We start from the raw sequence: 12772 nt of genomic DNA, 5'->3' as shown, positions 1-12772 counted from the left end.
AAGGTTGGATAACGGGTTGGGTTGTTACAAGACGGGACGGACTAGTTACCCAAGGTTGTAAAACTCGCTACTCGGGGAGAACTCGGCAGGAGGTTTTTGAGGAGTTCTCGGAGACTCGGGGAGAATTCGGGGGAGAACTCGGACGTTGACTTTCGTTGACTTTTTAATATAACTATATATATTTTGATAATATATAAATAACAGGGACTGTTATTGTCATTTTATCAAAGGTTCAAGAGTGATTATCAAATTTGTTCTTATTATTAACGTTTGGTAATAGTTGAGGGGCTGTTAATGTCATTTGATAAAGAAAAAGAAATTATTAAAATATTTAAAATATCACTTTTTATAAAGTGTCTAAGATCTGTACATCCTTCCAGATCTAAAATTCGAGACACGCTTCCTTCCCTTTATTCATATACAGTGTCAAGTATACAAGAAGCTGTGGTCTTCCTTAATTCACGACAGGTTTCACCTTTTTCCTTCTTGTATCCTCTTCCTTTTCCTTTTCTTGCTCTCCTTCCTCCTCTTTAAATATTTCAGGCAAGATCTGAGTTTTCCGATGTCATTGACCACCGTTTGACCGGCGTTGACCGGCATTGACCGGCGTTGACCGAGTAATTGGGCGAGTTTGACACCGATTTCTCGTTTTGATCTTCCAGCCGATTAATCACCGATTATTCGGCCGAGTAGGCCGAGTTTTGCAACACTGTAGTTACCAAACCGTCGCAAAGGCTCGAGACGGGGTGTTTTGCAACAGTGTTCTTAAGTCTATGGCCTTCATCCACTATCTACAAATTTTTTAAAAAAAAAAAGAAAAAAAAAACGATATATAAAGATGCAGATTATCTTAGCATTGACTTAAAAAAGTCATATACGTACCATGGTCTCCCAACTTATTGCTTTCAACGACCCGTTATCTATGTTGATCATTTCATAAGATGTCAATAGCACGTCGAATTTATTCCTATCTTGCTTACTTTCACCCGACTTTTTCTTCTTGTCCTTTTTTTGAGACCTCGGGAAATAATGTTCATATTCTTTTATGACGTGCAACATGGGTTCCAACATACAAAACCTACAAATATGATCTTGTTAAACTAAATAGATAATGACATAACATAATAACATAACTAAATTTTTAAAAGATTTGAAAGATTGTGAAACTTACGACATTCATACAAAGATGTAGAAAGCGGTGCTACTACTAAATGTGGGGAGACGTTTTCTTCATACAAAGATGCTAAAAAGGCAATACTTTGTATTGTTTTTCCTGATTTTTTTAATCAATAATTAATTAATTATTGAATTTAATGTAAAAAGATCAGATTTTGAAGACAAATATATACATACATACCAAGACCCATCTCGTCTGCAAGTATCACGTGTGTTTGTTTAGACCATGAAAACCGTAAAAAGTTTAATCCTTCAAGCTGATATGGATGGAGCACACCTACGATTATACCATAAACACTTAACAAAATTTAGAAAAAAAAAAAAAAAAACTAATTTGAAATAGTAACAACAGATTTACAAAATTAATAAATTTTGTTTACCTCCGGGAAGAAATTCAGGGCTTTTTTCAAATTGCTGAAATTCTTTTGACTTCTTTTTCGGGTCAACGGCATCACGGGCGTTAATTTTTTGTTTCTTTAATTTGCGATGTTTAGACTGAAGCCTATTAAAATTTTCGATTTGTTGTTGAAATGATGAGATATCTGACTCTGTTTCCCAATAACATTCATCATAATTAAGACCTACCCATTTTACTAGATATTCCTTTTTCCTCATCGTCTTGCCTAATTCATCAAATTTCATACATTTTTAGACCAAGTCTTAAATAAACACGATTTCTTAAATATTAATTCTAATTTTAGTATTAATATATATGATACCTGCAAGCAAGAACACGATCAACCATCGTATATTCAGGCCTTATTGCTACAAAATCGTCTTCTAAGCTGTTTCCTACTGGCATATGCTTGCGAAAATTGTTAACTTTTGTTCTTAAACGAGGCAATTCCTTGTAAGCTTTTATAAATTCCTTTTCAGGCACCCTAAAATACAGGACGATTTTATAAAATGTAAAAACGTAGGAGTTAAATTTAGTTTTAAAAGAAAATCTTAAAATGCCTGCTTATACCATGTGCAGTGGAGACAAGATAGTCCTTTCCATTTAACAAGATATTGTTTTACAAAATTCTGCTTCGAACCAAGCTTAGATGCATCACTATCATCGGCAACCGTGGGCCGCATTTCACAGTCCAAAATCTTTTCTATATCATTCAAAGGATTAACCTACAAATACAATATACAATACATCAATACAATGAAAAATATTACTATATTAGTACTGAAGTGTGAAACGCAAGCTGTTTATATATAGTGATATAAATATAATTCAATACATACACATTTTGGACACATTTTGGAGCTTTTAAAGGTGGTACTAAGCACTTCGGGTGGTATTCGTAAGTGCATGTTTCGCAAACGAGTAGATTCCCAGATTCACCACACGCGTTACATGAATCTTCTTTCTTGAAAAGACAACAACACATACATATACACAATTATTATCTAACCATATATATACATATATGCAAATGTAATATATATATGTGACATGCAGGATCTAAACAAAAGAAAATTACCGAATCATCTCTGATAATCTTTTCATATGTTTTCTTGGATTTAGCGTGCAGTAGATCTGAGTCATCGTCAGATTCATCCAGACTATAACGTGGCCTTGAGTCTGATCTAACACGCAGTCTCTCGACTAAACTACTCATCCTATTGAGATTCAGATCATGTTTTCACAATAAATAATCTGTAGAACCATAAAAAAATGTATGCCAAAAATATGTGTTTCAGAAAAATGACAAGCAGACAACTAATACCGAAAATTATACCATAATATGACTGCCCTCAAACTGTAAAAGGAAAAAGCACAATGATAGAACATTTAATCTGACCCTAGTAGCAACACCAATAGAGCATTGTTAAAAACTTTTAAGGTAACCCTAGTAAAAAAATACCAACTAGATACTTCTGTAGAAGTTAAACTCTACAAAGATACAAACTTTAATTACAATTGATACCTATAACTTACATATAGAATAGAATTAAAAGTTAAAAAACATATTTATTAAAGTATAATTCAAATTCAAAGATTCCTGTGACTAGAAAAATCAAATTGATACCCTAATATGTTAAACTTTGCATTTCCTATAAAAAGTTTTTTATTTAAAAGCTATCAAATTTATACACATTTTCAGATTCATAAATCAAAAGTCACTAAGGACCCAAAATCTACAAATTAGGTTTTTTAACAGTCACGAAAAAACACAAATAAAATCACGTCTATTAAAGTTATCTATACACAACAATTATATGCTACTAATTCATGTAATTAGAACAAATGTAGCTAGCTCAACATCTACATTACAAAAGCCTAGAAGCAAATAAAATGGGAAACCTTAAATGCATGTAACTTTAAATAATAAACAACATATATGAATTTTTTAAGTAAACCTTACCTGAAAACACACCGATCTTGTAAATTTAGGGTTTCAGTTCGCAGAACCAAAATTCCGCTATAATTTCACAACCGCGGGAAAATTGGGTGTTAGGGTTTCACTAAATCTGAAATTGATTGGCGAAATAGCATGCGTGTGTCTGTATGTATGTAAAAAAATTATAATTATCGTACACAATAAGCATAAAAATGGGAGTGATAGACGAGATAAATAGGTACAGAATTTGACCTAACAATGACCAGATTCCTTTCTTGAATACAAACCGCACACCTGTAAAACAAGAGAACGTGGGTGACCCCACCCTTCATTATGAAGACTTTTGTTACCTAGCAAATTCGTCAGGTCCTGCGTCATGCCTTCTAGATGTTCTAGAAGTTGGGCCTGGGCTAACTGTTGATGATTCAGATTGGGCTTTTGGATAATGATTCTCCAAGCTTTTCAAGTTCAACAAGGATGTCCCTGATTTTGTGGGCTTGATCTTTGACTTCAGGCCAGTGATCTCCCCAGTAGTTATCTCTTCCTGTTCTAGTCCAACACATTTGGGCTCTTGCATCCAGGATAATCTGCATTTGTCTTGTACTTTCAATAGCTTGGTAGACTGCTTGGGCTTCCACGTCTTTGGCAACCCATTCATAAGCTCCTGCAAGTTCGACTGTGATTGGGCTTTGACTGCTGCGTATGATGAGTTCCCTATATTGTTGTGCTTTATCTGCTGGTTGGTAGAACGGGATTCCTTCATATATGATTGGCATTGGTCGGAAAGTTGGATGATTCCTGCGTAACTCAGGTTCTATTTTCGTGAATCTTGTTCTCGTTGTTCCAGCTGGTATGAAGTTTCTTCCATGATTACTTCCATAAGCTCTTCCTTTGCTCTTTCTTGTTGATGATTCTCCTGAATACATTCTGCAAAACAGAAGTTAATTATATGTGACAAAGAGTCTGCCAGAATGTTGTTTTTGCCATCAATATGTTCAATATTTATTTTAACGCCTGTCCCAGTTATTGCATCAACAAATCTCATCCATCTAACTCTTGATGATTTATTTGAGTTGGTCTTGTTATAAAAGCTGATGATAGCCTGGCAATCTGTTCTGAGCGTGATTTCTTCCTTATCAAGGTAGTAAATCTTGAATTTTTCCAATGCTTCTATGCATGCATTAATCTCAGCGTCAATTGTGGATTGAACAACTTTGAATTTACCGCTGTTGTAAGCACACACTGATTTACTTGATTTTAAATCACTCTTGCTCTTTTTCCATTTGCAAATAGCTCCCCATCCTTCTGCACACCCATCTGTTTCAATAACCATATATGCATTTTCTGGAGGTATCTTGAGATCTGGTAAATTCTTCACTTTTCTCTTGATTTCATTTATTAATTTGAAATCAGATGGCTTCAGTCTTTTATCTCCATGTGGCGTTGTTTTCTCGTATAATGGTCCAAGAAGTGTGCTTAAATTAGGAATAAACTTTCTCCCATAATTTAAGATTCCTAGAAAAGATCTTAAACCGCTTTTTGTTTTTGATTTTTCTTCATCGAAATCACAAATCTTTGTGATTATGTGTGGTTGAAGTTTAAGATTATTTTCTCCTATTGTAACTCCGAGGAAATCAAGTTCTTTGACCGCCATTTTCATTTTTGTTGGAGATAATACCAGGCCATTCTCTTGACAGATTTTTAGAACTTGCTGTAGATGCTTCTTATGTTCTTTTACATCTTTGGAGAAAATAAGAATGTCATCAATGTAGACTGCTGTAAAATGCTCATGTCCTCTAAAACATTTGTCCATTTTTCTCTGAAATACAGAGGGAGCATTTTTTAAGCCGAAAGGCATAACTAGCCATTCATACAACCCAGTTGGGGTTATAAAAGCAGTCCATGGAATCGAACTTTCTTCCATTGCAACCTGATGAAATCCTGACTTTAAATTAAACTTTGAATATATCTTGGCGTTTCCAATTCTCTGAATTAAAGTATTAATTCCTGGTAGAGAATATTGATCTTTATATGTGTTGTCATTTAAAGTCTTATAATTGAACACCATCTTCTCTTTTCCCCTAATCTCCTTTCCTGTCTTTGGATCAATGGTGACACCAGAATTTACAATCATGGCCATCGTTCTATGCCTTGATTTTGAAGGTCGAATTACCCCAATATCAAGTAAGGCATTGATATGTTTCTTGAATGATTCTTCCATGGCTGGAGTAACATGTTTTAATGGCTTATCCTGAATAGTAATATCTGGATTAATTATGTCTAGCTTACATAATTCACCATTCTTTTTCCAATGTTTCAAAGGATCTTCACCAATGTATCCTTGTTGCTTTAAGTGTTCCAAAATTGGTTTGAAATCGGAATGTAGCCTTCTTTCATCCTCCTGAGAAAAGAAAATATATTCCTGTGATTGAATATATTCTTCTTCATTCATTGCTAATTCTCTGATGGCTGGGATTTCGATTTCAGTTGTTGGTTGGGTTTTAATCTTTGTAACCTTTTTATAAAAGGTTATTTCATCTCCTTCTATTCTAACCCCTCCATTCATTGATCGCAAGAAGTTCGCACCAATGAGCATATCAATGCCATCATTCGACTTCATGTTTAGAGCATATATAAGAGGTATACGGAATTTATTGCCTCCTATCAAGAAGTTTCCCGCTCTAACTCGATGTGTTGCCCATTCACTACCATTTAGACCACTAAAAGATATCGATTTTCCAAGTGGTTCTAATGCTGCTTCATCCATTTTTGATTTATTAACACAACATGATGTTGCACCTGTATCAATAATAGATTTTAGTGTGAAAAGTTTGATTCCTGGGATATCAAACTCGATTTCAACATTATACAACTGGTTAGTGATTTTTCTTCTTATGACTTCTTCACTTGTTGCAGAAGTTTTTACCATGTTTTCTTCTAGGAGAACATGAAGTTGTTGTGATGAGAGAGGTGGATATTCTTCCTGCGAGTATCCTGGATTTACCAACTTTTCTATTTCCTGCTGTAGTTGTTGAATTTGATATGCAGCTTTCTGTTTCTCCTTTTCTAGAATTGTTTCAAGCATATTTACCTCATGCTTGTGTTTCCATTTTTCGTTATCAATTTCCTCCCTTAACAATTTCTTTTCCAGTTCATGTTCTTCTTTCTCGCTATTATAGGCTTCCAAAGCATGCTTCAAATCTTGCTGAAGCTGAAGTTTTTCTTCATCAACTTCTCGCCTTATCCTTTCTTCTAAAAACTTCTTTTCAACTTTTTCTTCTGCCAACTGTTGTATAGCTGCCTTCCATTCTTCATCCTTCTTTTGAAACATTTGTATGAGCTCGTTTGAATGAGTTATCGCTGATGATGTTATATCAGTATATTCAAATGGCCTTTTGACCTGTATTTTCTTCCCCAGATAATTTGAAGCGCATAGACCACAAACTACCAATTTACATTTTGGACAATGTAATCTTGAAGTAGCGGTTGTTTGTATATGACAGAAATAGCAAAACGTGTTGCTTGTTATTTCATTTTCCTTCCAATCATGATTGCACTTCTGACTTTCATTTGGTAACTCCATTCTGGGTTTCCAAGAATTAACCTGTGAAGGTTTTGTTTGAGTTTCTTCTTTAGGTGTTGAATACATCATGAAGCAAAATTCATCTAATGGATCATCCTCAACCATTGATCCTATATTCTGAAATGTCATACCTCCTTCATTTTCTGATACACTGTAAACTGTATCATTATCACTTTGATCTGCTGAAACAACATCCCAATCTTCCTTTAGATCCAGATTCTCCATAACAGATTTTCTAGCTATGTTTTCGGTCGATCTTCGACATTCTCGGGCAAAATGTCCTTCTTTTCCACATATGTAGCATTTGCATTTTGAAATTCTGCTTCTATCTCCCTTATACTTACTTTTGAATACTTTAACGTGGGTTTTATGAGGTTTACCCTTATAAGTTCTGGATTTTCTCAATCCAAACTTTTTCCTTGATTTATAGTATCCTGGTAAGTGAACAGTGGAACATACGGACAAGTCTCTTAATTCCTTTTGAAGAGCTACTTTTGTACACATATCCATGATATAGGAATGTGTAAAGTGTATCGCTGGTAAGACTGCTGATGTTATTCCTGGATATTTTTCCCTGAAAGCATTTTCAACTTTCTTTGATAAAGATTGTGGTAATTTTGTGAATAGCTTGTTTGTTGTTTCTGTGAAAAACATTCTCCCTGATTTTGCAGCTAATATTCGGAATTCATTTAAGAATTTCCAAATATCCTTTGTATCATTACAAGTTATTCATTCCAAATCCCTGTATGCTCTTTCCTGTGCTTCCGTGGATCCTCTGTATGGATCTTCCAAAATCATAATCTGACGAATTTGAGATGTAATATTTTGTGGGTCCAAATACATAGCTTCCAGGTTCTGATATGCATCTGGAAAAACTAATCGCCATTGTTGCCACATTATTTTCTCATTTTCTCCTAGCAGGTTTTCAACATATAATAGAACTTCTTTAGCATCTCTCCAGGTTCTATTATTTATGTTGTTGATTGTAATTGACTCCCATCTTGATATTACATCGGGCCATAATCCTGGATCTTCTGGTAAGACAAGCATAGCTCCATTCTCAGTTTGTGCTGATGGTAATGTCCATTGAGAATTATGGTATTCGCCATACCCTCCCATGAATGCATTTTTGTTAGTTGTTTGACCAGGGTATGCAGTTGGCTTCCAGTTTCCTCTTGTCGGTGGGTAAACTGGTGGTCCTTAATCATATTCTATTAGGGGGTTCTATACCCCTGAAGTCTCTGATGTAGAAGGGTATGCTACTTCAAAAGCCTGCTGTATCCTCTTCAGTCTTGGATATTCAAGTTCATCTTCTTCCTGGATATGATATACTTGGTGCACATCAGGTGTTGCTTCCTTTGGAAAACCTGTGTTTTATTTCTTCATTAAGCACCATTCTCTGATGTTTTCTTTCGTTTCCTCCAGATCTTCCTCATCTATTTCAGGAAATTGGAATATGTCGAATTTATCAGAATAATGGGATTGTCCCAGATATTCCAGGTTTTCAACTTCTTCCATGAATTGTTGTGTTGTGTCAACAATTTGCTCATCCTCACTTTCAGTAACTACCCTTCCTTCTTCCTGATAGTTATTTTCACCGCTTGTGTTACCATCATCCCATCCCATTGCTACTATTTCATCAATGGGGGTTGTTTCCAGTGGGGCACTATAGTTAACATAGTAATCCCATTTCTCAGAATTTTCTCCCAAAGTTGACCATCTATCGTTTTTCTTTCTCTTACTTTTCTTGGGTTTATTGCTTCGTTTTCTTGGATTAATAGGTTTCTTATCAATCCTACAAGCTTCCTCCAGGAAAGTTATGCATTCACAGAATGGGTTGTAGGGTTCATGAATTTTATCATTATCCCGTTGTTCAATGCACATATTTATCAGCTGTTCTTCATCCTCATCAAATTCTTGATGAACCTCCCTATCATTCTGGTCAACAGAGTATCTGTGTGGTTGTGGTCTGCTGTGATGATTATCAAATCTTAGGCTGATTGATCTATCCAACCTGGTATTGACTTCAACCCTTGATGGAATTCTTACAGAAACTGATATTGTTGGTTTTAAGTTCCACCTTCTTCCCTCAAGATCTTCAATAGAGCTCCTTTCACCAGGTATGGTGGTAATACCGCTTGTGGCTAAATGTTCCACAACATTCTGAACATTATACTCAAATCCAGTGTAGCTTGTATTCGTCATGCGCCCAATTAAATTCATGGTGATTATGAGATTACTTTCTCCTCCTTGCCAATTCTCATAACCATGTGTTTGAATAACAACTTGAATATGATTATGAAAATCTTCCAGGCTTAGCATCATGTCTGGGACCATGTAAATTAATTGAGTTCCTGCTGATAGATCAACTTCCGTGGTTCCAATTATGCTTATTTCATTGCTCCACCTGGTATCTCGTAATACCATAAGGGCCATTATTCCAGCACTCCTTTGGTGAAGTGTATGAATTCGCATCATGAATACACCTAAATGTATATGCTGAATTCCTGCCTGTCGTAAAGCTGAATAACTCTGATCGTTGCATATACCAAGTTCAACTTGATCATCTTCTGCACATCTAATTCTTCTTTCTGAATAGTGCTCATAAACTCTATGTGTTGTTGGTTATCCGGTACTACCATACAATACTTCAGCTGGAACAATTCCTGCTCGTCTTTGTCGTGAAATTTCTAATTGATCGTCTGGATTCAACTGTGTCTCCAACGTTCTTTTAAATGGTTTCCACTGAAACCTTCTTCCCCAAATATATGCTCTTCGTCTTGTGAGCCTATAATTTCTTATTTGATCTTCTTGAGTTGGTGGTTCATCGTTGATAACTGTTTCAGTTACCGCTTGTCTTCTTCTTTGTTGATTCATCTTCGTTTTTCCTTAGAAAATTCTTCTTCAAAGATATTTTTCTTTGGATCTTTGTAAAAATAAATTGGACCTTTTTCCTTTCTTGCTGGAACAGTTTCCTTGATAGAGAAATTATCCAATCTTTTTGATAGATCACTGATAGAATCTTCCAATCCTTCTGGGGTAGATTTACCCTTTAAGCCGTGAATTTCCTCTTCAACTTTTGATACCTTTTCCTGTAGATTTTCAAGACTCTTTGTTTGATTGACCAGAAAATATATAAGCATATTGTTTTGCTTAATTATAGTCTGGTTTTGCTTTTGTACTGATGTTACTTCTGATGTTCTTACGAATACTTCTCCTGGTGGATCAAGTGATGCTGTGTTTTCAAGGGCTTCTTGATATTCAACACTTGACTTCTGTATAGCCAAGATCATCAAGCGATTAACCTTTTTTACTTCATGTAGAAGATTTTCTACACTATGAAGCTTTTTGTTAAGCTCTTCTGTTAACCTTAAAGCCTGTTCTTCTACTAGCTTTGGGTGTTGTGCAATTTCGTTGACCAAGTCAAGAACTTGCTTTTTTGTGAGTGGTTTTAAGGTAGTGACTTCTGCAAATAAACTTTGACAATACCTTTCAAGATTTACTTGAATTTTAGCTACTTCTTCCTCAAGAGTATTAATCCTTTTATCAACTGATGCAATATGAGATCTAATGTTTTTAAAGTCTTTTGAAACTTTATTATTGAATTCAAACTGGTCGTGTTTAAATTCTTTAACAAGTTCAGTGATTTGATAAAAATCTTTTATAGTAACTTTAGAATGTAAAAGTAAACGATCATAAATAACATCTATATTATGAGCTAATTGAGATAACTTGGGTTTATCAATATTGGCTAGATCTAGGTGTTCAAGATTGGCAATTCTACTTCTTTCATACCAGTCCGTTATTGATTGTTCATATCTGGCAGACATTAATTATATTTCGTATGATTATTAATAAAATTTAATTCTCCCAAACGCCTGATTTACTAACCTCAATCCAATTGAGATGCCTCTTTTGGGTCTTACTCCTTTGATGATCTTTTGGCCAACCAAGATTATTGAGTAATTAAATATTACTAATAATCATAAAGAATATGATTAAATATCTACCAAGTACTTCAAATTATAACGTATTAATATAAAATAGGCATTACCTGCTTCTTCTTTGAACACCCAGATTTAGTGATTTAGCCTGCCATGAGCTTAAAAACTCGTTTCAAGCTCTGATACCAAATGAAAAATTCCCAGAATTTTGTCATGGAATTACTGACTGCCACATCAGCGTCATATCAGCATATTCTTTCCATCACTAACCAACCACTAACTGCTAACATCTATGACGTACCCATCACTTGGTCCCACCTTTATTTTTTATATTAAACTTATATATTATTAACTTATATATAACATTTAAAATTCAAAGAAATAAATTTTATTAATAAAAAACAATTACAAATTCCTAAAAATAAAATAAAAAGACATTACAAATTCCTAAAAAAAAACCATTATAAATTCCTTAAAAAAAAAAACATTACAAATAATAAACACTAATTTTGATGAGGAAACTTGCTCGAATACTTCTTCGTTATGTCACTCCTAGCTCGCATCAATAAGTCGTATTGGTTGGGTGGAATGTCTGAAGACACCGGTTGCTCTAGAAGCTTCAAACTCTCCAACATCACATGAGTGTCGACTTGCTCCTCTAATTTTCTCGTTCATTTTTCAGCTTCCTCCCTGATCGCCCTCATGGTTGCACGTGTAGCATTTGCAGTTTCATAAACCGCGGCTCTAGCATCCTCCGAAGAACAACGAGATGCCGCATCCGACGAACAAGAACTCTTTTGACTCTTTGCACGACCCGGTGGATGACGGATTGATGGGCCTCGAAACAAATTCTCCAAATTGATTGTCGGGCTATTAGTCGAAGTCGGTGTCTGATCGGCATCTCCTAAATTGACAGGGTCAGGATCGGTTGCACGACGTTTGGCGGTCACCACAGTTTCATACACTTGAAATTGGGGGCAATCTCTAACAACCCTCCACGCTTCTTCGTACGCGAAGGCTTTCTTTTGTTGCTCACGAAACGCCTTCTTAACTGACACTGATAATGCTAAAAACAAACATATATTTCATAGCATTATTCCTCAAGAAAGACAAGCTTTTAGTTGCAATTGTTCTATTTACAAGTGATATTCGTTTAAATAATAAAAGGTGAAGACAAAAGACAGATTCGATGAATTGAAGACGCAAACGACCAAAAAGCTCAAAAGTACAAAATACAATCCAAGAGGTTCCAATTATTGATAAGAAACGTCTCGAAATTACAAGAGTACAAGATTCAAAACGCAAAGTACAAGATATTAAATTGTACGCAAGGACGTTCGAAAATCTGGAACCGAGACCAGAGTCAACTCTCAACGCTCGACGCAACGGACTAAAAATTACAAGTCAACTATGCACATAAATATAATATAATATTTAAATAATTCTTATAATTATTTAATATATTATATTATTTATAAAACCGTCGGCAGAAGAAAACAACCAAATTATGAGCCTCCCCAGCTGGCCATGCGATCGCATGGTCTGGAAGGCATAAATCCATGCGATCGCATGAGCCCCAGTTCCAGCCCACATGCCTATAAAAATCGAGCTTTGGTGCACCAAAAATATGATCTATCTTTCTCTTCTCTCCATATATACGTAAAATATATATTTATAATTTATATTTTAATTTTAATTTTAATTCTAATAATAAGGGTATGTTAGCGAATATT

The 12772-nt window shown here is 35.0% G+C and overlaps 1 protein-coding gene and 1 long non-coding RNA gene across 2 annotated transcripts; both read right to left on the bottom strand.

Annotated features, from left to right (window-relative positions):
* Positions 1-1356: 1356 nt before the first annotated feature.
* On the bottom strand, positions 1357-1672 carry LOC139877358 (uncharacterized). The gene is made up of 2 exons (XR_011768551.1): positions 1557-1672; positions 1357-1453 (listed from the first exon to the last, which is right to left on the bottom strand). It is a non-coding gene; the product is annotated as an uncharacterized lncRNA (long non-coding RNA).
* Positions 1673-1879: 207 nt separating this feature from the next.
* Positions 1880-2789, bottom strand: LOC139876141 (CHD3-type chromatin-remodeling factor PICKLE-like). The gene is made up of 4 exons (XM_071863444.1): positions 2652-2789; positions 2424-2537; positions 2144-2298; positions 1880-2057 (listed from the first exon to the last, which is right to left on the bottom strand). Exons 1-4 carry the CDS (start codon positions 2787-2789, stop codon positions 1880-1882), a joined length of 585 nt encoding a protein of 194 aa, XP_071719545.1.
* Between the last annotated feature and the right edge of the window lie 9983 nt (positions 2790-12772).

This window comes from Rutidosis leptorrhynchoides, chromosome 11 (assembly GCF_046630445.1).
Source record: "Rutidosis leptorrhynchoides isolate AG116_Rl617_1_P2 chromosome 11, CSIRO_AGI_Rlap_v1, whole genome shotgun sequence".
NCBI classification, from domain to species: Eukaryota; Viridiplantae; Streptophyta; class Magnoliopsida; order Asterales; family Asteraceae; genus Rutidosis; species Rutidosis leptorrhynchoides.
The sequence above is the reverse complement of the archived record's forward strand: the minus strand, read 5'-3'. Positions and strand labels throughout refer to the sequence as shown.